Source organism: Acinonyx jubatus, chromosome D3 (genome assembly GCF_027475565.1).
Source record: "Acinonyx jubatus isolate Ajub_Pintada_27869175 chromosome D3, VMU_Ajub_asm_v1.0, whole genome shotgun sequence".
NCBI lineage: Eukaryota > Metazoa > Chordata > Mammalia > Carnivora > Felidae > Acinonyx > Acinonyx jubatus.
In genome coordinates this window covers 18,194,887-18,220,947 of record NC_069392.1, presented here as the reverse complement: position 1 = coordinate 18,220,947, position 26,061 = coordinate 18,194,887, and the positions used below count along the sequence as shown (strand labels likewise).

At 52.9% G+C, this 26,061-nt stretch overlaps 1 protein-coding gene across 11 annotated transcripts in view; it reads right to left on the bottom strand.

Moving 5' to 3' along the window:
- Positions 1-26,061, bottom strand: part of UBE3B (ubiquitin protein ligase E3B) — a 52,610-nt gene that overhangs the window by 2,608 nt on the left and 23,941 nt on the right. For all 11 annotated transcript variants that reach the window (XM_053206181.1, XM_027044050.2, XM_053206182.1 and 8 more), the window contains 13 exons: positions 25,594-25,765; positions 23,897-24,015; positions 23,165-23,279; positions 21,852-21,951; positions 16,493-16,612; positions 11,741-11,917; positions 11,501-11,611; positions 8,923-9,060; positions 8,582-8,647; positions 6,616-6,674; positions 4,069-4,251; positions 3,464-3,575; positions 538-630 (listed from right to left, as the gene is read on the bottom strand). In XM_053206181.1, the coding sequence (XP_053062156.1) occupies positions 538-630; positions 3,464-3,575; positions 4,069-4,251; positions 6,616-6,674; positions 8,582-8,647; positions 8,923-9,060; positions 11,501-11,611; positions 11,741-11,917; positions 16,493-16,612; positions 21,852-21,951; positions 23,165-23,279; positions 23,897-24,015; positions 25,594-25,765 (1,565 nt within the window). The remainder of the gene's footprint in view (positions 1-537; positions 631-3,463; positions 3,576-4,068; positions 4,252-6,615; positions 6,675-8,581; positions 8,648-8,922; positions 9,061-11,500; positions 11,612-11,740; positions 11,918-16,492; positions 16,613-21,851; positions 21,952-23,164; positions 23,280-23,896; positions 24,016-25,593; positions 25,766-26,061) is intronic.

Sequence of the window (26,061 nt, the reverse complement as noted above, 5' to 3'; positions counted from 1 at the left end):
AGACCGCACCATCCTGAAGGGAGCCACGTGCAGGGACTACTGGGTTTCGCGGGTGGTGGGGGGAGGGCTGAGACCCTTTCACTGGCGACTCTTCGAGGGCCCCTTCCACACAGCATGATGACCCCGAAGGCATCCGTTCTCCCGCACAGACAAGGAGATGAAGCGACGTGCTGGATGTGCACGGCCGGCATTCGGGCTTGTGCCGCCCACTCCTCAGCCGGCGTCCCTACCCCTCTCTCCCACCGCCCCTCACACCCGGAGCCCTGGTCGGGCCGGCAGCTGCCAAAACCGCTCCCGGGTACTTTCTCCCAAGGGAGTAAGGAGAGCTCAGGCCCCAGAGCAGCCCGGATCTGAGGGTACCCTCTGGGTGCCGGACCGCTCTCCCGGCCAGAGGGCCGTGGAACCTTCTCACGGGGCTCCGAGGAGCCGCGCTGCCTGCCGTGCGGACACGGACCGGGTGGAGGCTCCAGCCGGTGGGCAGAGCCGACAACAACCCAGAGGGGCCGACTGTCCCCCCACCACCCCCGGCAGCGGTACCTGATCGTCTGACACTTCAACACAGCGGATGGAAAAAGGAGGCTTGAGGTAGGCGAATCCCAGGAGCGGGGGCCTGGAGCAGCTGGTCACAAACTGCAACACAAGGCAGGTTGGGGGACAGAGTGGGGCCCTTGCTTCCTCAAAACAGGCCCCTTACAGGCGAGCTTCCCTTTTCTGCCTTCTCCGGTCACGGTCCCATTAACTGCCGTGCAGCTGCCAGGACGGTGACAGAGAGTGCATTCGGTCCAAGGGCCGGAACACATCTCACATCTCTCTTAAGGGTGCTGCTCTCGAAGGTTAAAACCCCTGAAGACCACACCAGTGGGTGTGACTTTGTGGGTATCAACCCCATCACTGGGTGGAGAATGTGCAGCTCAAGAGTTCAGGAACAACACAAACTCCCCACACGGGACTGATCCCCAGTGGGTCTGGCACGGTGACCATCGCTCAGACAGACACCATGCAATGGGAGCACTGGGGACAGTGATACCGTGATGCCCACCAAGCGTGGCACAGGAGAGGGGGCCCTGCTCCCCCTGCACCTGGCTTCCTAGCCACGCAGGCAAGGGTATGTGGGTGTGCTCACCCAAACTCCCAGCCTGCTGGTTTACAGAGCAGTCTCTGTGAGTGGTCTCTGACAGATGAATCTGCTCTCAGCATGTGGACAAAAACCAGGCCTCAAGGGCCAGCAAGGCTGAGGGGCAGACCAAGACCTGAGATGGGGCCTACGGGCAATCAGCCCTGCTCCCTTGCCAGACTCTCGGGATTCCTTGCATTTTCCACGTGGCCGCACCCATGTTATTTCCCCCAACGGGCTAGCTCATGTCTGGACAGAGGAATCGGAGTGACCCAGAAATCCAAGGGATAAACCTGCCCAGGGAAGTCCTAAGAAATGATTTGCTTTCTAAAGTTCAACATCAGCTAAAAATGCGCTCCCTTCTCCAGGGCAGGTACGGACCTGCTACTTACAACACCAGGCTGTGCTTCCAAATGCCACGGCAAGCCGATGTCTGAGGGCTCTGGGAGCCCGGTCTCGTCTAATCACTCCATGGAAGCTTGTGGGATTTGCTCTGTGTTAAGGAGGAGGAGACAGACCCAGGAGAGTCTGTGCATATTCCAATTCGGGCTGCTCAGACCTGCTGCAGGCCAGGGCTGCTCAATGGAGGGAGTGGTGCCTTCACCCCCTGGGGCAGGAGGAGGAGGAAGGGGGGGGCGGAGAGGTGGCCCAGGGAGCTGCCATCTGCTGGCGTGACGTCTAGAGAAGGCAGAGTCATGTCCACTCCTGTGCTACGACGCTTGTGTAGTACGGTACCACCCGGCTCTGGGGCCCGTGTGCAGAAAAGGGAGGGCACACGAGCAGGAACGGCAGGTCTGGCGACAGGCTATCCAGAGACACACAGGCCCGCCGTGTGGGACAGTGGCTGCACACGGTTATGAGACACTAGCCCTCTTCCTTTCCGGGAGAGGCAGGGCGAGCGGTTTTATGGGTCGGCAGAGTGTTTTGCCTACAGGAGGCGCTGTCGGAAAACCTGAATTGATTCTCTTGAGAATCAACTTCTGGAATTAGGTCCACCTGCCTACCCCAAGTCCCTCAAAACCTGCAGGGATGACCAGGGCATTTCTGCATCTGTGAGAAGGGCCTCCTTGATGGGAATGAACTCTCCTCACAACGACAAACCAAGGAGGAAGAAAACCCGCTGCCATTTCAATTGGTGGTGATACTGTTCATGCTGCTTCAATGACTGCGGTCACTTGAGACCATTCGAGAAACCCAAACGTCCGAAGGAAAATATTTTAAGGCACTTAAATTTATCCCCAGAATATGGCAAAATGTTCGTGACAAAACATCAAATAGAAGACCAGATAACAAAGTGACGATTCCATTTTTATAAGATACACAGGTACACAACACATACACAGACAAGTGTAAATACCATCCAGTGTCCTATAACACACTTTGCCGACGTCAGTAACAGGAAACACGGTGGCCCTGAGGGAACGCTTTGAACATTTACAACTTCAGAGACACCAATATAAGGGAACTGGTTAATGTCAGCCACTCTGCAAAAATATATGTCACTACCAGCCTACTCAACCATATGTGTTTCTTAAAAAATGTTTTTTTTTATTTTGAGAGAGAGGGCGTGTGCGAACCGGGGAGATGGGCAGAGAGAGAGGGAGGGAGAGCATCCCAAGCAGGCTCCGCGCTCAGTACAGAGCCCAGTGCGGGGCTCGATACCACGAACTGTGAGATCATGACCTGAGCCGACGTCAAGAGCCAGATGCCCAACTGACTGAGTCACCCGAGCGCCCCTCAGTCACATGTGTTTTATCAGGACATTGTGTGTGTGACACTGTATGTTTCACACTACTGAGAAAAAGGGTACACAGAGGCAGTCCCTGGAGAGCAGGAATGGAGACTGTTAAAAGTCTGCTCATCTGGTGGGTGCCTGGCTGGCTCAGTCAGTGGAGCGCATGACTCTTGCTCTTGGGGTTATAAGTTTGAGCCCCACATTGGGTGTAGAGGTTACTTTTTAAAAAAAATCTTAAAAGAAAAAAGTTTGCTTGTCTGTATCTTAAGGTAATCAACACCGTTTGCTTCTATAAGGAAGAAAGAAGATACGGGCAAGGCCAGCGCCAGTGAAGGGGAAGACGGAGTGCTGAGCCCAGCCAGCTCGGGCCCAGGCAGGCCTGTTTCTGCAGAGGAGTAGGCAGCAGGTCCCGGGCGCACCTGACTCAGCCTCGCCTTGGGCCTGTCTTGTTACTGCTTGACTTACCAAGGAGGCCGGCCTCCGGGAGAGGATATGCCGATAAAATGAGGTCCTCTTGGTAATTTTATTTTTTTCCAGTGTAAATTACTGTATCAAGTGGCCTCTAGGTTTAGGAGAGTATCTATGAATGTGCGTAAAGGCAACATATAAAATACCTTCAGAAACATGGCTCTCTCGTCAGGTGTGAAGTCAGAGGCCAGAATATCCCAGAGCCAGATGATGACCCTGTGACTTCCGTGAAACCCACCGTAGTACACCGTGTGCTTCCTGAAAACAACGCAGACAATGGGCTCAGACACACACTCCCACGGGTGCTCACAGACACAGGCAGGGATGGGATTTAGCCAAATGACACAGCAAACCTGGGTAGGCCCGGGCGACTACTGACTTCCTGGAAGGCTGGAAGCTCATGCCTTCGTAACCCATGTCCCTGCAAGCTAAGTGGGCAGGGAGCTTAAGAGCCAGGCCTGCGGCTCCGGAGCAGGAGCCGACAGGAGATCCTGCAATCCCATTTCCCGAGCCCTGGAGAGCCCAGCGGGCGGTCCCTGAGACTTGCTCAGTCTCCACTTCGACTTCTTGGGTCCCCAGACAGACAAGTGGCTGAGCTTTTATTCCAGGGCGATTCACCCTTAATCAGGGAGCAGTACACTTGGAGGTGGGCTGCAGAAACAGCTCTCCGAAGGGAGCCCAGCAAGGGAGCAGAGCTTGCTTTCCGGGAGGCCTAAGATTTCACCTCTCCCCCCTCTTTCTCACTCCTTACTTTAAATCTTCCAGGTCAATCTCAGCATTGTCACCGGAGATGAGACGCTGTAGCTCGGGGGTCGAGAACATCCGGATCCACTCGGGCTTGATAATGGAACGGAACCCGCTAATGAGGGCAGCTGTCTGGTTTTTGATCTGAGTGTGCATTCGAAAGTGGGCCATCAGATGGATGTAGCTAATCCTGTTGCAAACAAGAGAAAACGACGGGAATGAAAAGGCCAGGGCGGGCTGTTACCAACGGAACGAAAGAGGAGTCCAGTCATTTCTGGACCATTTCGCAAAAACACAAACGGCACCAGGGCGTCTCACCAGAACGATGAGGACGATGATGGTGGTGGTGCCACTGTGTATGCGCCGTGCGTTCAAGGGCACGATCTCACTCATTCCTCCCCCAAACCCAGTGGGTCACGATCGGGCGACACCCCACTGTACCGAGAATAGAAGTGAGACATTCTCCAGGTGAGGAGAGGACCCTTCTCAGTACAAAGGGTGCTTTTCGGGCTTCTATTTAATTTCACTGACATAAGATATAATTCAGTCCTCCAATAAGCTTTAAAGCAGAGGAAACGTGGTTTCATGATGGAACCTCGGTCAAAGCCTTGCTAATCCAGACCAAGGCTCTCAGCCATGAAGAGGTAAGCCTGCGGATAGTTGTAACTAAATGCAGCTGGCTGACGGTTCGATGGGGAAGCCAGAGCACTAACACCGGTTCCGAGCAGATGGTCTTCGGGGTCTGTTTTCATGAGCACGGTGACCTCATCTGCAACACCATATACCGTGCAACTCTTTCAAACAGGTTAAATCCAGGCTTGCTACCATCGCGGATTTCTTAGCAAACCATTTCCTCAGAGATGAAAGAACCTGAGGCCAGCCCAGGTGCAACTCTCAAAAGCCCAAATTAGCACAGTCCCAATAAAAATTTTACCCCACGATGCTCAGATTTGAGTTACTGACCTTGAAAATAGGACTATTTAAACCAGTAGCAGACCCACACATCAGTATACTCACGTATGACTTTTCCCATTATCGCCACTCATGGACTCTCTGAAGCTGTTGCTGACGTTCCATTTTACCAAAAGGGAGGGACTGTGGGGGACTTTCCCATTTTACCTCCCCGACCCCCAGATCAAACATCACCCCTGAGGAGGGCAGCACTGGTATTTCCAGACCTCTTAAGACCGTCCGTAGGACCAAACCCCCAGCCCTTATACTGAGCTTGGATGCTGAGAACGTGTAAGCGTTTGTGAAGCGGCATCCCACACGGGTCTTGAGACAGGACAGGGACCTCACTCCAACACAGACCGCACCGACCCACTGCCCCCGGCTGTGCTACATGCCGCTCCCACCCTCACCTCTGCGCCGCGATGCCTGGCCAAACGCGGCCGATTTGAGGGTGGCGGGCTCTGTGTGACACGTCACACATCTGACAGTGGTGATACTCGCTGCTCCCACTGACCAAAGCTTCCCTTTGAGCCACACATCCTGAAAGGTCTGTTGCGTGGCACTGCTTCACGCGAAGCCCTCAGAAGGGGCGGTTACAGGCCCACGGCAGGCAGGCACACGACCCGCCCCTGCTCTCGGACACCCTCAGGCAGTGCCTCCCAGCCTCGGCTCCCTGTTCTTTGCTCAGTTGTCCAACTGATGCCCCGTGGCCAGGAGTCAAAACTGGGGTCTTTCGATCATGATGGATATCAGGTCTGCTCTTCTAAATAAAGGCTCCCCAAGCATGCGGAATGACCCAACCACCTGACCCAGGAGGGCCACACTGCTCGGAACACTGGGCTGTGATGTGCATCTGATCCAAATGACTCACCAGGTGGGACTGAGCTCTCACTTGTCAGTAGGAGAGTGATGCTCAGATTAACAGTTCAGAGGCTCCACTGAGCCTGGCGGCAGAAGATTGATAGATTGACAAAAGGGCCAATATCTACTCCTCATGCCAGGTTCTACTGTTTTAATTAGGGGAGAATAGTGCGGGTGGAGACAGTGCATTGAGGAGTTTTGCTTCCAGGGACCAAGGAGGTTGACATTTATGATAGATTTCTAAAAGCCTGTTATCTGTGACAATAGCTGCCGGGCCTCAGAGTCTCCCCGCGTCTAAGGACCTGTCTGTGGCATTTGAATTCATCACCGTGTCTTCTCAAGAACAGCGTTTTATACAACTGCCACATGCTATCATTCCAAAATGATCTGCCCCTCCAAGGTGTCTTTCCGCCTCCATGCCCTCTGGGTTCAGGACTACGTGCCTGAGTGGCTCAGAATCCATTTGTCTGCATCTCGAGCCGTCATTAAATTCCTAGGAACACCGTGGCCGGGGTGCCTCTGACCTTAGATGTGCTACTGCAAAAAATAAATTGTCAATTCTTATTTTGCAAATCGAATTTAACGCAATTTCGGCCTCTGAACTGTAACCAGTAAATTCCATGATGATATTTATGGCCTCTTTCTACTTCGATTTATCTTAATAAATTCTCCAAGTGAGCCCAGAAAGCCAGAATGAAGTCTTTTCAAGTGGTGACTTTAAAAATCTAATTGCTATACTCACTTATTTGCATTCGTAACTGGCGTGGTCTTCCCTCCAGGAGTCAGTTCATGGCAAACGAGCTGGGGGAGAAGACGGGGAGCAATGACTCGAGAGAATTCTAACGGGGAAATAAAGCTCTCTGAAGACGAAAGGGCCCGACGTCAATATCCCTAATAATGACAGACTCGAGGTGGAGCATGTCTGGGGGCAATCATCTTCACAAAAAGCCAGGGCTTCAGTCTCAACAAGCAGACCCTACATGATCAATATGGAAAGTGTCTTCTCATCCGATCCTCGTTCAAACATTTGTAGTAAGGCTTCAAGATGTCGTGGAGGGGACCGTGTTAGCATTTATGAGCACAGAGGATGGTTAAATATATGTTGGTACAGCCATACCCCGGAATGTCATGCAGCTATTAAAAAATATGAGGAAAACGTGTATTTGTTGAGAAGGGAGGAAAAAAGGTTATATGACAACACGCATGGTGTGGTGTCATTTCTACAAAAAAAAAAAATTATAGAGGTGCCTGGCTGGCTCCATCGGAAGACCATGCGACTCTTGATCTCAGGGTTGTGAGTTCGAGTCATGTTGGGTGTAGAGATTACTTAACGAAACTTTAAAAATTACATACGGGCCCAGGGAGAAAAGTCTAGAAGAGCACAGACCACACATTAACAGTGGTGCTCTCCTCGCACTGGCATCAGAGGTGGTTTCGTTTCCATTTTTGTGCTCGTATTATAGCTGAATTTGTGGTTTGCAGTTTGCATTATTTTTACCATCAGGAGAAAAACTGTCAGGAGGAATGTTCAAAATCTGATTACAGATTTGAAATCCATAGAATCAATTGTTTTCCTCAACCTCAAGAACTTCTGGGGTCACTTAAAAATCAAAGAACACATGATTTGAAAGCTGATTTTAACAGAAATTCTATTAACATAATACCCTAGGTCTCTAATGATGAAGAAAGGAACAACCGTGGACCCCTAGTCCCACTGCTGCCAACACCTCGGGGCAACCAGAGGATTTTAAAGCTGAAGGGCCTCTGGCAATCACTCAGCCTCGTGTTTCCCAGAAGGGGCTCCATGGAACACCACGTCTGTGGGCTACCACTTGGAGAATGGCTCTCTCTCCCCCTGGAAGAGTTCTGAGACCCAGCGAGCTGGGGAGGGCAGAGGTCAGCACAGCTCACTAGGTTTCTCCCTCATAGCCCAGTGTGCTGGGGGTGGTGGTGGGGGAGGCTCTTCGGAGGGTGGGGCCTGCAGGTGTTTACCGAGTGACGCTGGTCCCAGCCAGGACTCACGTTCAAGAACGCACTTTTGTGAGATAAGGGAAGTGGGGCTTGGGGAGACTGAGTGACCTCCCTGAGGTGATGCAGGTATGGCTCCAAGAAGCCAGCTCAGCACCACGAAGCTCCTGGTCTAGGCTCACGCAGATGTCCACTGGGATGTAACTAGAGGGCGCTGAAGGCGCTGAGGGGAAAAGCCAAAAGGAAAACTCTGGGAGCAAACTCCTCTGCTGGTGCAGTTTCAAGGGTCTTTTCTTCCTGCCCTGCTCTTTATGATGAGCACGAGCAAGGACTGGATTCTGTCCGAGGCACTTCCTCTCGGGTGGCTTCTTCCCCTCTTCAAGTCACAAGACTCTGTGTGTGACAGCTAATCCTCACCATGGTAACAAAAAGCAATGTTACCAACGGGGAATTAGAGCTTCCATCAGGAAAGGCCCAGAGTGCGAGCTAAGCAAAGCAGGGTCTCCGTGGGGAGCTCTCCGAGGGCCAGGCAGGCAAAGGCCAGGTCAACTGGGATCGGAAAAGGGAGATCCCTCCTTGCTGGCTAGGAGGGAGAAGGGGGATGGGCGAGGGAGCCGGGGACGAGGACAGACAGCTGTGGTTTGTGGACCTCCTCCTGGGGGAAACACTAAGTGTTGGGAAGGTCTCAGGAAGCCGGTGGAGGGCGGCGAAGAATTGCTCAGCCCTAGAGGCCGACCTACCTGACCCATGACGTCCTCATCGTACGACAGAGTCAGGCCCAGGTCAGCGATGTCCCCTTCGTAACGCTAATGCAACAGAGAAGGGGCAAGTGTTGGGATCCAGGAGGGCTAGGTCCTCGAAGGTCTTAATACTTCCCCTCCTACTGAAGCAAAGGGAAAGGCTCCTCACCGCGAGGAAGGGAGTAGAAGCGCCAGAAGGGGACGCAGGGGCCTGTGGTGACTGCAGAACAGCCCCTGTCCCACAGTAGGAAGCTGCCTTCCACCACCCGAGAGCCCCGAGGCCTTCACTTCACTGCGTTTGCACTGGCCTGCAGCCAGGCCTTCTGCCGTGCCACACTGACCTTAATAGAAGTGAGGTTTTTGTAGAACTCTGAGTCCAGTGAAGGAAGCTCGTCCACGGAGCTATAGAAGACACTGTGGTGGTGCCCGAGCAGCTGGCTCAGGAAGAAGGAGGCGAAGGGCACGTCCACCACGATTCCCTGTGAGAGGAAAGACAGAAGCTTGCCTGTCTGCCCCACGGGATTCCATCTCGGTGACCTCGTCGGGCTGGCCTGGGCTGCAGAGGGGCTCCAAGGGCACCAGTGAGATCTCTAGATGCTGCCTAAACTTCCCCGGTGGAGACCAGTACCTCCCGCCACCTGGATCAAGTGTCTCTGGGGGACGTCACAGCACAGCAGGTAAGGGCACAGGCTTTGGAGCTGCAGAGCCTCGGGATCAAATCCCAGCTGCCCAGCTGCCTGGCTGTGAGGACATCGGCTCTCTCATCTGTAAACGGGGCCCAGCATAGCCTCGCCATTTTAAGGATTAAATGAGCAGGCTGGAAAGGAACGGGGAGCACAGGCTCTCACCTGGAGGCAGGGCAGGGGAAGCCTCCAGGAGAAAGACCTATCTAAGCTAGACCTAAGGAGCACAAGGCCCACAGGTGTGTTCTAGGAAGGGGACACAGAGCTCTCTGGCCACAGCACGGTGTTCGGGGGAGGAAAGGTGAGGGGTGAGGCCAGAGAGGAGGCAGGGCCGGATCAGGAGAGGTCTCTGGAGCTTCCTGGAGTCTGGACTCTATCCCGAGGGCAGCAGGGAGCCCCAGGAGGGCTCTAAGCAGGTTTGCACTTGAAATGGGGAAGGCACCGGAGGAGGAAAATAGGAGGTGGGGATACAGCAAGGAAACATGCATTACACTGAGGAAAACGGACAGATTATTCTAGGTGGAGAGAAGATCACAGAGATTTAAAAGGGACAGGGCTCAGAGTCAATGATGGCCTGACTCAGAGGGCTGAGTGAGTTAACGTTGAGTTAACACACACTGCCCCTCACACAGACCCAGCATGTCCTAATTTCTCCCTGTGCTGTTACTGCTGGGGGAGGAGACAGACACTGGGTCCAGGGAACAGGGAGCACATTCCCAGAATGACGAAGGCACGCTTCTCAGCGGGCCCAACTCTTCTGGCACCTCGTGTTTAAAGGAGAGACATGGCATATGGCCAAGTACATCCTCATGGGATTTCTCCTTTACATGGGAATCGCCTGAGAAATGGTGGAAACAGAAGCACAGAAAAGGAGCCCAGGACCCCCAACCAGCCCAGGGCAGGAGGCAGCCCGAGGGAGCTTGGGCAGGGACGCAGACAGAGCACCTAACCGCACCACGGCCAGGGACCGAGGCCGTGGACGGAGGCCATTTACGCAGAGAATAAGTATGCTCGGCCACAGGGCCTTTCTCCCTCCATCTGCCCCAGCCCCCGGCTCTGCTTCGGAGGGAAGCCTGGCTTCCCTGGGGTCTGTGACGGGGTGAGAAGGGAGAGCTGCTCAGGCATCTCTGGAGCCCACCGTGAAGGCCACGAGAGCGGCAGCCCACGAGCTCCCACGGCAGCTTTACTTCCTGCCTGGGGAGCAGGACCCTAAGGGCGGGACCCAAGTGCCACCTGGCTTGGCTCACGGCGGACAGGGACCAGGAGCTGCGTGGGCCTCACCTGGAGTCTGCACAAGTCCACACCACCCTGACCCCATGAGACCGAGGAGCCAGGCACCACAGGTGTTTTACCTGTATTAGCTCATTTACCATCTACAGCAAGCCGATAACGTAGCTTTTGTCATCCCTACTTTTTCTGACGCGAACAAGGGCCTAGAGAAATAAAAGCAGGGGCACCTGGGTGGCTCAGTCGGTTGAGCGTTTGACTCTTGATATCGGCTCAAGTCATGATCCCAGGGTCATGGGGTTGAGCCCTGAATCGAGCATGGAGCCTAAGATATTCTCTCGCTCTCTCCCTCTCTCTCTTCCCCTCTCCCCTGCTCCTACTCCCTCTCTAAAAAAAAAAAAAAGAAAAAGAAAAAAGAAAAAAAAAAGGGAAATAACAGCAACTTGCAGGTGCAGTCACACAGCTGGCCAGGGAAGACAGGTCTCAACCAGGAGCTGAGGCTCTGGAAGGCCTTGCCTTCCTTGCCTTCTGTAGGCAACACCCGGACCCCTGTGGCTGGCTCTGACCCTGTGGCTGGCTCTGAAGCACTCACTCCAATAACAAAAGATTTAAATTTAAAAAGAGCTGTAACAACTATCACACCCCACAAAATGCTGCCCTCCTGGGGACCAGGCCGGACCAGGCCAACCTGGGTTTGAAGTTGGATTCTACGGATTAACTACCACTGAGACTCTGGACAAGCGTCTCAAAGCCTCAGTTCTGTCACCTGCAGGTAAATGGGACAGCAGCAGCCACACCGCAGCACTGGCGAGAGGATGAAATGACATAATGTGCAGAAAGCACCAAGTGTTTCTGTCCAGTAATCTCGGGTCCTGTCCTCTTTCCTGGACTCCATCCTAACGACAGGTCCTTTACGTGGCCGGGCCCGGTCACCAAAACGCGCATGAAGTCCACGGGGCTTCTAACATCTCATTTTCCCTTCCGGGGTGATGCTCCTGAACATGCCTACCTCATACACAGCCTTCCCCAGCATCTTGCCCACAAACTCGAAGAGCTGTAGATAGTTCTCATGAATGTAGGACGTGGGTGAAGGGTACAGCCTCTCATCCCCGCTGGTTGTCTGTGAGGAAGAACGGAGAGAGAGGCAGGGAGGTTAAATGCCTTGTGAAGAGCAAGCCCAGCCCTTCGCTTCTCGTTTGTCACCGAGAACCTGACTGCTGTCAGCCCCGTTCCCGCTCCCCTTAAATACCTTGAACAGATTGAGTGCCGGGTCGAACACCCTCTTGATGATTTCCTCCAGGAACTCCTTGAAAACACCGTCCTGGTCAATGCCGGCCTCGTCCACCCCGAGGTCATTGACGAACTTCACACGGATCACGCCCTTCATGGCATGCTGGGACAGCTGCCGGAGCTGCTCGTAGCCATCCTGCCGAGAGCAGAATTGCAGCCCGTCAGGAGCGGGAGGGCTTCTGCGTAACTCAGGGCTGCCTCCCCAAGGCTCCTGCTCCCGTGCGAATCCTTCCCGGCATAATTGCTAAACAGTTAGGACGCAGGGTGCGGGGCGGGGGGATGAGCAGTTCTCACCTGCTTGTACAAGAGCCTGTTAAAAGGAAAACTCATTTTGGGGATGTGACGCCACTGCTGTGTGGCAAGGGGAGGCTGCCTCTGAGACGATGCAGAGCACCAAGACAGGGAAACCAGGCAAGGTGAGTCGACAAGCTCTCGGCCATCCCATCCCATCCCATCCGCACAAAGGATGGAAGAAACTGGGACAAGATCCTACCCTCTATTTTAATGCAAAGAGTAGCTTATTTAGCTCACGGTAAAAATCAGTCAGTGAGACTCATACATAGATCACCAGAAGGTGAGAAAAGTACCCCCCACTGCTCAACTCCTGGAATCTTTCCCCAGATCAGGAAAGGCCTGGTGAGTCAGTCTGAGGAATTTAGTGCCTGAGGGCACTAGGGAGCCAGAGAAGAGTCCAGGTGAGGGGAGACATGACTGGCTTTCTCAGAAATATCGTTGTTGATGGCACAGCAGCTGGAAGGAGGGGACAAGGGTGCAGGAGTGAGTCAGGGTGCAGGAATGAGTGATGCTGGGCCCACAGGCAGGGGCAGGGGGGAGGAGAAGCCTGCAGCCAGCCCTCGAGGCATGCAGCCATCTAGTACCCGAGGACACGACTTTAGAGTTCTTGTAATCATCTTGTTTAGTCTGTCTCTTGATTCTAATCTGTCAAGGTCTCCTAGGTTCCTCGCGCGTGGGCGCTGATAAGCCGGCCGCTCAGGTGTTCGTTTCAGAGCAGTGACTGTCAGAAATAGTGCTGAACAGGTCAGCGGCCAGGGAGGAGTCTTCTGATCCAAAATGAGCCGCCCCGTCATGAGGGAGAAGCCGTCATAGGGGAGAAAGTGAGCTCTTTAGATCCTGTCGCAGAAGGTGCAAATCAACTGCAATATCCTTATGGAGGCCGCCCCACGGGTCTCCCTCTCAGGCATGACTGCAGTGCCGTGAAACGTTCTGCTAACACGAGACAGATCATCTCTATGGCATCCACCTGTCTGCCAGTCTGGTCCCTTGTCACAAAGCACACGAGGCCAGAACAGTAAGACCTGCTTTGGGAAACTCTTGCCACCTTCCTGCTGATCACGTTCCTCTGGTGATGCAAAGGACTGTCCCATGGTGGCTCCCGATCTTATTCTGGGGTGAGGGTCCCAAGTTAGTGAGCCAGTAATAACTACCTCTGAGGGTCTTTGGAAGGCAGAGGACCACGGTTTCGGGTGCACAGGCCCGTGAAGTATCCTGTATGCATGTGGAAGTCTGAAAACCATGAAGTTAGATGGAAAGAAGCGGGAAACAGAAGTCACTGTGCAGCGCCAGCGGCAGCCTTTAAACCACGTGTCTCCATTTGAGATCACCATCTTGGCACAGAGTCAGGGATGGGTGGAGAATTCCAACATCTTCTTGCTTGCTTGCAGGATTTCCTCCATTCTGCTTTGAAATGATGCCTCCTAGCTTTACTTCCCATTAGGAGGGGTGTCGGTATCATGCAGATTAAACGAGATGGGTGTCCTGGGCAAGCACTTAGCACATGGCTGAACACACGGCAAGTACTTAAGAAATGCTCACTGGAATCAAATCTTATTTATTTTTCATTTTTCATTTATTATTGATTGATTGATTGATTGAAAGGGGTGGGGTGCGAGGGGCAGAGAGAGAGAGGGAGAGAATCCCAAGCAGGCTCTGTGCTGTCAGCTGACTCGGGGCTCGATCTCACAAACCATGAGATCATGACCTGGCTGAAATCAAGAGTCGGACACTTAACCGACTGAGCCACCCAGGCGCCCCTCAGTTTTTCTTCACCAGCCCCACGTTGGCCTTTTCTCTGAAGGGCTATCGAGAGGAATTTGCCTCCTAACTGCCTGCTGCACCCCACATCCTCCGGGCACCAGCGGCATCACACAAGGATTCAACCTGTGTCTGTCCTTCCTTCCGGGAGGAGGGTCGGAGGAAGGCGTTCCTCTTCTCTACTGCATCTCAAAGACCCTGACCTGGGACGAGAGCTGGCTCCCAGGCGCGGCTCTCCCACTGACACCTGAATGGAGCTGACTGTGAATCGTAACTTCTCTGGCCTCAGTTCTGCCTTTGACAGAGTGAGGGGACAGGGCTGGGCAGAGTATGGCTAAGGTTCCTCCTGGTTCTCAGATGCTACGGTCCCGGCCCCCGTTCACCCTCTGTGAGGGGATACCTTCCTGCAAAACTTCAGGCTAACACCTGGAAGCGGGGTACTAAGGCAGCACCTTCAGTACAAACCACAGAAGAGGGAACCGAATAAAAGCCCGGGATATCCCAGGGGCGGCTAATATCGGCTTTGTGATGCCCCCTTGTGTCCAAATCCAGCAAATGTGCGCTCCTGTTCTAACCACCAAACCACCACAGAAGGAGAATGACTAGAGTGACTGAATATATGACCCTCTCCCCTTCCCAATTCGATATGAACAACAGTAATCAGGCTCATGACGAGATAGACTCTAATGGAATATGGAAAGGAAAGCGGACTTGGCCTAAAACCTAAGTAAGACATCCCTCCTCGGACATCCCTGGAGGCTGTGTTGGAGCAAGCAGGCCCAGGGTAACGGGGACGTCAGGTGACTCTCCCATACGCAAGGACGCTTGAGGGAGTTGGGGATTCCGTCATTCTCAGGGCGCACCAGTCCCTAGCACCCCAGACTTCCCGACTGTCAGGAAGTGACACGTCAGGGCTGGCCGCGTCTGAGTGGGACTGAAGATGTTAAGGGACGGGGGAGGAGCGTGCAGGTCCGACCGAAGAAAGTGCTGCAGGAAGGAGTTTCCAAACCCACTCGGTCTTTCTCTTCTTGGAGTCAAAGCAAAGCTTGCAAACTGGTGGCCCGCAGGTTGAATTTGCCGGGAAGACAGGTGTTATCTAACCTTCCAGGCACATTACCAAATTCCATTAGCTCTCAACATAAAAGCTCTGGGGATCTCACACAAAACCCCGCATTTTGGCCTTCTAAAAACCCAGAGCATAGTGAAGCCTAAGTCCCCACAAAGAAGTAGTCAGGTGGAACTGGGTGGAGGCGGTCTCCTTTAGGGGGCACGTGCTCCCCACCTACCCACCCCTCTCTACTGCTTGAGAACAATGAGGCTGGACGCCAGGTGTCATTTATCCACTCGCTCGTGGGGTCCTTTTTCTTAAGTAGTGACCTAAACTGCGGGCGGTGTTTCAGAGAGCGCAGGGTGGGGGGAGCCAGGGAAGTGAAGAAGATTCCTGTCGCTCAGCATGCAAACAAGATGCTCCTGCGTGGACACACTCGGCCAGCTTCACCCATTCCCACGACCAACAGGGTCCCTGTAGGCACTTACATTTCTTACCTCTACTTTCAAGAATGTCAAAACCGTCACCTGGTTACCACATGGTGCCTTTCCCCAGCAGACCCCAGTGTCAGTCACCAGTGGCCGGGGGGGAACTGAAAGCAGCTCTCCAGGAAGAAGCGTGAATCCCCCAAGGGAGAAAATGAAAATGTGTCGGGAGGAAGGGCTGCTGCCGTGGCCGCTGGCCGGTGGCTGGCTACGTGGCCACGCGCTGTCCTGAGATCCCGCGACTGCCCTATGCTGCAGAACAGGCTAATGAGGAAACGTGGCTGAAGCGAGATAAAAGGTCTGAAGAGCAAGCATGGGCAAATAAACCCAGCCTAGTCTCTTCCAGGAATGTGGGCTTGGGACTCAGTCACCAATTCTACCACCGCTGGTGGGATCCGCACGTTTGGGCAGGTTCCGCACTGCACAACCCTGGGGGAGGGTACGGCACACACAACGCAGACCTCGCAGTTACATACGTTTATTGTAACAACGTTCCAGCAGACGGTAGTTGGTGTCTTGTTCCAACAGAATCAGTATATTATTACAATTTTCTGACATATAGAGGTGACGTGTTCTGAGGACAGGCACCAATTTCTGGCACACGTGAAGCTGCCACATAGCAGCAACCGTGGACGCTGGGTTGGCTGAGGTGAGCCACTTCACTTGTTCCTCCCAAGTTCATGTCTACCAAGAACTCCTAGGTCTAGAATACATGCACTTCGCAGTATGGCTCAGTAAACTTACTACCTACGCTCCAGCCTCCACATTCACAGTTGGGCGTCTGGGCAAAGTGCCTGCCAGGACGAATGGAGTTTGCACAGACACGAGAATGCCTGCACGTGGCACTTCCTGCGCAAAGGGGCACAGTGCTCAATGTTCCAGCCCGGGGGACCCGCATGGGGAACAGGAAGGGAAACACTGCACTGCGGGTTCCCGACACTGAGGACATGTTTAATCAAGCGGCTCTTCAGAGCCGATCCCAGGACACATGGCCCCATTCCGCTCCCTAAGTCTTGATTTCGGGGTCATCAGACCAGGGGGTGACAAGGACAGTTCACAGGCAATAGATCGTCCCTTAAAAACCCCACGTCTCACAGAGTACACCTTTTTGTGATGGGCTTCTCACCTCCAACATGCGGGACCGTCGGATTGTGATGTGGGTGACGTGGGGAGAGGCTGAGCTGGTTTCCACGAGCCCCAGTTTCTCCTTCTCCTTGGTAACCATGTTTCGGAACAGGAGAACTCTCTGAAATGAGCAAAGGTGAGACCAGGAACTGGGTCAACAATGGATGATTCCCTAAGACACGCTGTACGGGACTAACGAAACAAGTCACGCGAGAGGCCACCACAACGGGACGCTCTGATAGATGCTACAGGTCAGAAGTGTCTGGGGAGAACAGCAGACGTTCCCCAAAACAACCTTGGGAATTAGAAATCTAGCTGAGTACATGCCAAGGAAGAAAGGCCCCAGAAAGAGTGGTCTGGCTGCAGCCACAGTCTGGTTAAAAATAGTCTGGACGCCGGGACGCCTGGGTGGCTCATTCAGTTAAGCATCCGACTTGGGCTTGGGTCATGATCTCACAGTTCGTGGGTTTGAGCCGCACAATGGGCTCTGCACAGCGTGGAGTGTTCTTGGGATTCTCTCTCTCTCTCTCTCTCTCTCTCTCTCTCTCTGCCTCTCCACCACTCGTGCTTTCTCTCTCTCAAAAATAAATAAGCTTTAAAAAAAATGGGGTGCCTGAGTGGCTCAGTCGGTTGGGCGTCTGACTCCAGCTCAGGTCATGATCTCGTGGTCCATGAGCTCGAGCCCTGTATCAGGCTCTGTGCTGACAGCTCAGAGCCTGGAGCCTGCTTCCGATTCTGTGACTCCCTCTCTCTGACCCTCCCCTGCTCACACTCTGTCTCACTCTCTCTCTCAAAAATAAATAAACATTAAAAAAAAAATTAAAAAAAAAAAAAAAAAAAGAATGGTCTGAGAGAAAATCATTCTCATTCAGTCAATAAGCCACCATAAAAACCTGGTGGTAGAACAGGTTACAGAGGCTGCTTTATACACCTATGCCTGCTTTAAAGGGAATCAATGTTAGGAGTTAAAAAAGAGAAACATTTCAAAGATAATTTTTTTCATTGTCAGAAATTTCAAAAAATGATCCCACAGAATAAAGGTCCCTGACCTTTTATCAGCCTCCTCTGTGCCCTCAAGCACACCATAGGCCCCCCCCCCCCCCCGTAATATTTCTCAGTTACTGTTAGAGAAGAACCCTCTCTCCCATGGTCAAGATTCTGATAAGCCCCTTTCAGGAGAGCGCGACCCTTGGCCCCGTCCTGGGGTTGAGAATCACTGCTGTAAAAGCACTCTGATGATGTCTGCTGAAGGAAGAAATAAATCCAATCGCTGCTGATTTTGTTTAAAAATGGGAATCCCCTCAAATGTCAAAGGATTTGTTAAATACAATAAGAACAGTCAGAATGGTAACAGCAACAACGGTAACAAAAGCTAACTGCATACAGGAGAGGCTCGTGTGTTTACGTTTGATCATTTCATTGACTACGGAGTTAACACACTGCTGCAGCAGGAAAAGTGATTGCCCACGGCTTCCCGAGGAGGAGGAGGAACGTATCTGGCAGAGCGGTTACTTCTCAGGGGAGCCGCTTGAGGTGGCTGGTTCACCAGCCTAGAAACAAGGACTGAAGTGCTCTGGATAGTATCAGGGTTCCAGGACAACACGGAAAGGAAGGATAGACGGAGCCACAGTGAGGGAGGCTGTGACGGGGACGAAGGGCACTGGCATGTCTCTTGTCTGTGCAGGGGGATTTGAGACTTCCACAACAGGTCTTTAACTTGTGTGGGGCCGTGAGGCACGACTGTTTGCTCTCACCCCAAATCTTTAGCATGACTTGAACACGAGGCAGAAGAAAAGCTTCCCAGGGCACCTGGGTGGCTTGGTCGGTTAAGCGTCTGACTCTTGACTTAACCTCAGGTCGTGACCTTGTGATCGGGCCCTGAGCTGACAGTGTGGAGCCTGCGCGGGATTTTCTCTATCCGTCTCCATCTGCCCCTCCCTCCACTCGTTTGTGTGTGCCTCTCTCTCGCTCGAAATGAACAAATAATCATTTAAAAAAATGTTAAAAGAAGAGTTTCCCACCTGGGTTAATCCCATATGGGGCGGAGACTGCCCACACAGAACTAAAAGTGCAGAGGTGGCCGTGAGAATGGCAGGAGTCAAGGAAAGACTGTGTGGGGCTCTGGTCTCCACGGGGCATGAAGGGGGTTTGGGGCAACGGTACGCAGCTCTCAATGGTATGAGAGGCCTCACGACGGCAGCAGACATCTGAGAAAGGGTCCTTGTCTCCATTTGGCAGATGAAGACACTGACTCACCCAAGGTCACACAGCTGGTGGACACAGGGACCACAGTCAAACCCGGGACTCACGCACGGGCCACCACACCACAGAGCCACTGCCCACCCCGTGTGGCACCAGGCCTTCCAGGCCAGAACAAAAGAGAAGGTCTCAAGTCCCAGTCCGCGGATGCACTGCACATAAAAGTGTAAAAGCAGTGTAAGAGAGTGCAGAGAAGAAAGTGCTGTGTGTGTGAACGAGGCAGAGCTGAGGCCTTTAAAAACTTTGAGAGAAGCAGGAACAGCTTTGTGGGGCCGCCCACGTGAATGAGATCAAGAACAGGGAGAGTTCTGGTGTTTAGGGCAGATGCCATAATGACAGGCGCAAGACTGCGGGCAGGCCTGGAGAGACTACAACCCCCCTGTGCGCTCTGGCAAGAACATGCCAGCGAGAGAGGGCAGTACGTGCCCCCCCCCAGGAGGGGACAGTGCCTCGCTGCTGTGACATACTGAGCCTCAGATGCCCTCCTGTACCTGCTGGGGCCATAAAAGGGTCAGGACAGGTGCCAGGGGATTGGGAAGGGTCCCCACGAGAGGAGAAAAAGTTCCTGAACCAAGGACAAAAAGCTTGGATGGCAATCTTAAGCACAATTCCCCAATTCCCCAAAGAAAAAACACACAGTGAGGATTAGATTATAGCCTGGTCCCCAAGACATGCCAACTAATCTCAGAGGTTCTCAGGCTTCTTGTTCTCACTACCTCCACAGACTCAGTAATGACTTTCACGGCACTCCTGGGTCAAAAGAAATACTTACAGTGCCATCTACGAGGTAGCGAGGGTCCTATAGCCACTTGGTAAGTGTTTATGTGCTAAGAGCTTCGTATTTTAAAAATACACGCCCGTTGAAACAAAAACTGAGTTTTGTTTTTAAAACCCAGCGTAGTGGCATCCTCGAAAGGAGCGTTGAAATCGTGAGCTCGAGCTGGTGCTCCACATGGTGTCCAAAGGATCTCACTGTGCTCTTCTCAAAAACTTAAAATGCCCTGTGACAACCCAGGGTCACCCCCAGCAGAGCGCCTGTGACCTGCAGACACATGGAGCGGCAATCCCAGACTACAAGGGATGGGAGTGCTATGGTCCAGGGCTGACCTCACGGACACGCGGGGCCAGGGCAGGGTGCTGCGTTTTCAGTTAGACTGCCCCAAACTGGACGAGGCCCAGGGGATGGGCGGCTGGAAGCCACTTCCCCAAGGAGTAGCTGGGGGGAGGGGAAGGATGCTACCTGTGGCACAGAGAAGACCAGAAAGCAAACGAGAGTTGTCCGCACATCTCAGAAGATTTGGAGATTCCACTTAGAGTGGCTGTTCAAGGACCAGAGAGTAGAAGTTACACAGAAGTAAATCAGGTTAAGGTGAGGAAGAACGTCCCATCACTGGGAAGAGTAAAGCAATACAATGGCTGGCTTTGCAAGGCTCCAGGCCTTCCACCTGAGGCAAGGTCAGGTGTACTGTCGGAGGCCTCCCACCCCAGATGGAGGCGTTTAGCTAAGTAATCCCCACAAGTTCCCTTCATTTCTAAGAGGCTCTGCTATCGAGTGCAATAAGAATTTAAACAGCCACATCCGTTTGCAAATCACTACTTGAGGGTAAAGAATGGCAACTGTGAGCATTAACATCAAGGTCAAAACAATATCAAAGAGCAGCGAGGAATATGTATCTCTGAAAACTAAGGTTCAATTTACAAAAAATGTGACTTAGGCTCTTTTCTAAAAATGTCTTTTGTCCAAAAAGAGAAAAAAAAAGGGAGGGGCGCCTGGGTGGCTCCATCTGTTGAGCGTCTGACTCTCCCGTCCCAAGTCATGGTCTTGCAGTTCATGGGTTCGAGCCCTGGGTTGGGCTCTGTGCTGACAGCGCGGGGCCTGCTTGGGATCCTCTCTCGCCCTCTCTCTCTGCTCCTCTCCTACTTGTGCTCTCTCTCAAAATAAATAAACTTAAAAAAAAAAAAAAAGAAAAACAAAAAGGAAAAGAAAGAGAGGCACACGAAGACCGTAAGAGTCTCTTCTGAAGGAGCACAGTATCATTGCGGGTTCCAGCAGACATTTCTGGAGTGTTCACTACAGACCAGGGATATGGGCAGCACCTTCCCTCATTTCCTGACACTCTGGCCACCGTACCTGACCCTTTCTGAGACTCTCATGTCTCTCGGGTCCGGGACACCACGCTGCTGGTTTCCTTCCTCTGATGAGTCCTCTCCTCATGCTGGCCCTCTTAACAACAGGCCCCCTGGTTGTCTGACTCCGCCCGGTTCCCTGACCACCCTGTCCGTGGCCATGGATGCAGTCAGATTTGGGCGCTGTCCACGTGCAGTGTCTCTCTCCAGCCCCACTGTCCGATGGCCTCGAGGAGTGGCGGACACCGCACGCCTGTGCCGCCTGTTCAAAGCTGACCTCCTCTAGCCCGCGTCCCTTCCCCAGGGAGTGACTCCCCCAAGCGCCCAGGAGCCCAAGCCAGAAGCCCGCCCACCACCTGAATCCCTCCTTTCCTTCTCTGAATGTCTTTGTTCTGATCCTATTGTCTCTCCACTCCCATAACACTTCTGCCTCTAGCTGGTCTTCTGCCCCATGGCCAGAAGGAACCTTCTAAAGCGTAGCTCCCGAAGCTGATAACGCTCCAACGGCTCTGGCCAAAATCCAAGCTCCTGCCCTTGGTCTGCAGGGTCCTTCCAGCTCCAACCCCTACAAACCCGTTCAGCTTCCTGGCTCTCCTTCATATCCTCCGCAGCCAGTCCGTATGTCGGGCCCTCCATTAGCACCGTATTCTCAACCCCCCGGGCCTTTAACCACTGGAAGCTTCTCCTGACTCCCTTCCCCCTATTGCCGGCTGGGCCTGGCCCCCGTGTCTGGGCTCCCCCAGCATCCATCCCTGTGACATGCCCCCCACCTGCTAGAACTGCCAGTGCATACTTTCTTCAGTTTCTGTACTCGGCTTAATACCTGATGTAGACGGAGACCCACTGTCCGTGCACATTTGCGGAGTGAACGAGCTCGTTTCTTTCTCTCCAACTGCTACAGCAAAGGGGGCGAGTCGGGTGCCATGCGGCGGGGCACAAAGATGCACAGGGGCCCGGCTCTGAGAGCAACTCACGTTTTTGTGGGGAACGACGTGAGGGACGTACTGCAGGATCAGCTGTGCCCGTCTTCTGTCCTTGTCCAGTTCTTGGAAGAGCACGCTAGGTTTGAGGTCCCTTCGGAAGAAAGGCATGGGTTTGGGGTTATCATAGGACAGCAGCTCTCTAGCGCAGGGGCGGCCAGCTCCAGCTTGCTGCCCTTTTTGTAATCAAGGTTTCGGCGGAACACGGCCACATCCGTCCACCGCGTACCATCACTGGCTGCTTTCCCGCCACAATGGCAGACTGGGGCTCTTGCAAAGGAGAGCCTCTGGCTGCAAAGCCTAAAATACCTAGTCTCTGCTCCGCCAGACCCCACTCTAGTGCCACAACATAAGAGCCGACATGTCATTTATAAAAAATGGCAGCCATCTTGGGACACTGAAAGGGCGGGCCTACGCCAGCCGACTCCATCTTGTTCTGTGTCCTTCACCTTGACCACACCTCCTCCCCTTGAGTAACCCCCCCCCTCACCTGCCTAACAGGACTCGACCCTTCCCCAGGACCCTTCCCCAGCCAATCGGCTGAGGCCATAGCCATTACCTCACCAACTGCCCCCAGGCCCCAATAAAACCTTTGTCCTTTTGAAACTCGCTCTCTTTCCCTGGTATCTCACTGCTGCGTCGGTGTAGGTAGGGGATTGAGCTCGAGCTAGCTCGAATAAAGGCTCTTTGCTTTTGCATCGGACTCGGCTCCCTAGTGGTCTTTGGGGATCACGAATTCTGGGCATAACAACACCTGGGTGGCTTCATCGGTTAAGCTCGATCTCGGCTCAGGTCACGATCTCACCGTTCATGAGTTCGAACCTTGAGACAGGCTATGTGCTTACAGCACAGAGCCTGCTTGGGATCCTGCCTCGCCCTCTCTTTGCCCCTCCCCTGCTTGCTCTCTCTCTTAAAATACACAAACTAAAAAAAAAAAACCAAACCAAACCAAAACTGCAGACATCTTACACTTAGTTGTTGTAAGTGGATCTCCCCACCCTACCCCCAAAAGGCCAGCTATAGTTTTCATCCTGCTCATTCTGTTGATAAAAACCACCACTGAACTCTCATAACCTGCTGCTCAGTTCAGCTACAAGAAGTTTCTTCCCATTTGCTAACTATGCCCTGGCTTTGTCACCATTACTGAGCCCTGACCACCCTCAGGGTGAGCACATCCTCACAGGCACCAACCGCTGGGCGGTCTGTCCTCCCAGGGGGACAGAGGATGAGGGAGAGATGAAGACCCCTTGGCCCCAGAGCGCGAGCCTGGCCCCCCACAAACCCGCTCGCCCGGCCCCGCTCCTCACTTTCGCAGCCAGTGGTCCTCGGGGGCAAAGCGCCGCCGGCAGTCCCTCTCGTACAGCACCATCAGCCAGCCGTGGACAGAATGGAACAGCTCCAAGGTGTCCCCCTTGGCGTTCTCTGTGGGCCAAAGAAATGGGAGAGCTGCAAACACGGAGCTGGTCAGGGCTGGCGAGGAGCCAGGGGGATGGCGTCTTGTCCCTGCCGGTCACCAGCCCCCACCAAGGTCTCTGTCTCCCTCACTCTATAGAGTCCACGTGGAATCGACAGAATAAAAGGCGCCCTGGGTACGTTCTGTTTGCAGGACCCTAGCGTCTCACACACAATCACCACTGTCTGCCTCCCACTAGCAGCTGATCCAAAGGACTTTTTAATCTAAGGAGCTTTGTACCAAGCAAACTGGAAGCACTTCAGGAGGTGAGCTCTGATTTGGAGCGTGCTCTGACACGTTCTCTTTTCACGGAAATCAACTCAAAGAAGCAAAGGGAGATCCGGGGCAAAATCATCATCGTTAATAATCCTTCACACCTACACGTACTTCCTGAAGGGAGATGTAAAACTTCCATATCTGCACCTACTATCTTAAGAGGCTGCAGACAGGAGAAGTACAACTTCCAATTACGTGAATAAACGTGCCTGTGCAATTGGTTGTGATGGGCGATAAAGCTAGGCATCAGTTGATGTTCCAGACCGTGGCCTCCCCGCGTGCAGCACGACGGCTGGCATCTTCGCCTTACCTACGATCCCATCCCAGATCATCTTAAACACAAAGGAGTTCAGGAAAGAGGAGATGGTGACCAGCTCTTCCAGTTTGAATGAAATTTGTTCTTCGTAAACTTCGATGTCGTCAAGGATCCTAAATCAGATGGAAAATTATTCACAACTTCCCAGGGAGGAAAGGGCAGGGAACGACAAGATGTGTACCTCTTACTAGACGAATAGAAGCTCACGAAGTAAACTCTGATGGGTAGGATGTGCTTCAGGAGAATCCGGAGGGGAGAGCAGCTGGGGACAGAGGTGAAGCAAAAGCGACCACGTGCAGATGAGTGTGGAAGCTGGTAATGGGCATTTGAGGGATCCTTCTACTCTTCTCTCCGCTTTCTATTAATTTGAAACTGTCCATAGTGAAAAATTTAAAACCACAACGGAGAGAGGAAAACAACAATAAGCTTCCCTCTGTATTCTCCTTATTCATAAGGATCTGACTGTGACACCTTCTCCATCCATGCCTATCCATGCCTATCAAGAAATCTTGACAGAGAGTGTGTGCCCACTGAGAAAAGCTGTAGAACCTTTCCCTGCATCTGCAGCAGCCACTAGTGACCGTTAGTAGGTACCTGAGAAGTGTTTATGAGGGAATGAATGAACTAATGTTTGCAAGAATGTGTGAATAAATGAACTGTTTAAGATACAGCTCTACCTGAAAATCTCCTAAGTCTGCTCCGTTCACCTTAGGGCATGACTCGTTCTTGGGTCGTCCTAGACCCAGCCCTTCAGGGTGTCTTACCCTTGCCCTGGCCTCCAACTGCTCACGGAGCACCTCTCTCCGAGGTTCTTACCCAATCTGTCACCTTGTGTCCCTGATCCCCTCCCACCCAATGTCTTTTACCATGAACATAACTGCCTGACGGGGTCCATTCTCATAATTCTTTACCAACCTTTGGAAAAAGTGGAATTAAAAGAATACCAAACACACAAGTAGACACATAGGCTGAAAAAAAAAGCACTGACTGGGACTCACATCTATTAATTCCCCACTCTGAGCCAGGCACTGCACTGAGAACTTGACTTTCCTTTTCTCACGTACTCCCTATAGGATGGCTGATAACCATTACTACTCTTTGAAGGAGGAAGCTCAGAGTGGTTAAGCAACTCGCCTAGGGTTAGTCGATAACCATGACAAGAACCGCAGCCCGCAGCCCTTCCTAAGTGTCTGGACTGTGCTAAGCACTTTGTGTGCTTTATCTCCTGCAATCCTTACCACAGAGCCCAGAGACACGTGCTACTGTTGTTCCCGCTCATAGGTGAGGAAGCAAAGGCTCGGAAAGGTGGAGCCCCCTTGCCCGGGGTGTCTCAGGAAGTGGCCCACCCAGGATTTGCATCCTGGCACTCTGGCTATGGAACTTTCCAGGTAACTACTAACCTAGCGAGGAAATGGTGGAGCAGTGATTTGAACCCAGCTCTGGGAGAATCCCAGAGCCCACACTCAGTGGGACTGAACCAGCTCCCCTGGAAGGATGGAACTAAGAACTGCTGAACCCCAACTATGTGCCACCTACTTTGAAAATGTTTTCTCATCTAATTTTCCTAATGACCCTGCCACACGGGTCCAGAGGATGGCGGCAATCACATCAGCAACTGCTTCCTTCCTGACACTGTCATTGGGCTTCTCCACATTCTGGAGAGGAACTCGGCCCCACAGCAGTCAACCTACGTGACGAGGTGCCGGGAGCAGTCACAGAACAGCGTCAGCATGGCCAAGAGCTGCTTGGACTCTTCGGTGTCATTGTTGAGGCACTCCGAGAAGAGCTTTAACCCTCCGTGGGGCCCCAGCTCACAGATAAACGCCCACAGTTTGGGGAGCAGGTCATCAAGGTAAGTGAGTCCTGGAAAAGGACAGAGAAACCCAAGCTTCAGGTGGGGGCACCATCTGGGTCACGGTGTCTCCTATCCGCTGGGGGAACAAAACACTCCTATTAGTGGACACTTAATGGGTGTGAAAAAAGGTGCAATTACTAAGAAAATCATTATCACCACCGAGAGTGATGATGGCAATAACAGCTACCGTTTAGTGGGTGCTTTCTATGTTCCAGATGTCATTCTAAGTACTCTGCATGCATTATCACCTTTCTACCTTGTGAAACCTAACGTTACCTCCATCTTATAAGGGAAGAAACTGAAG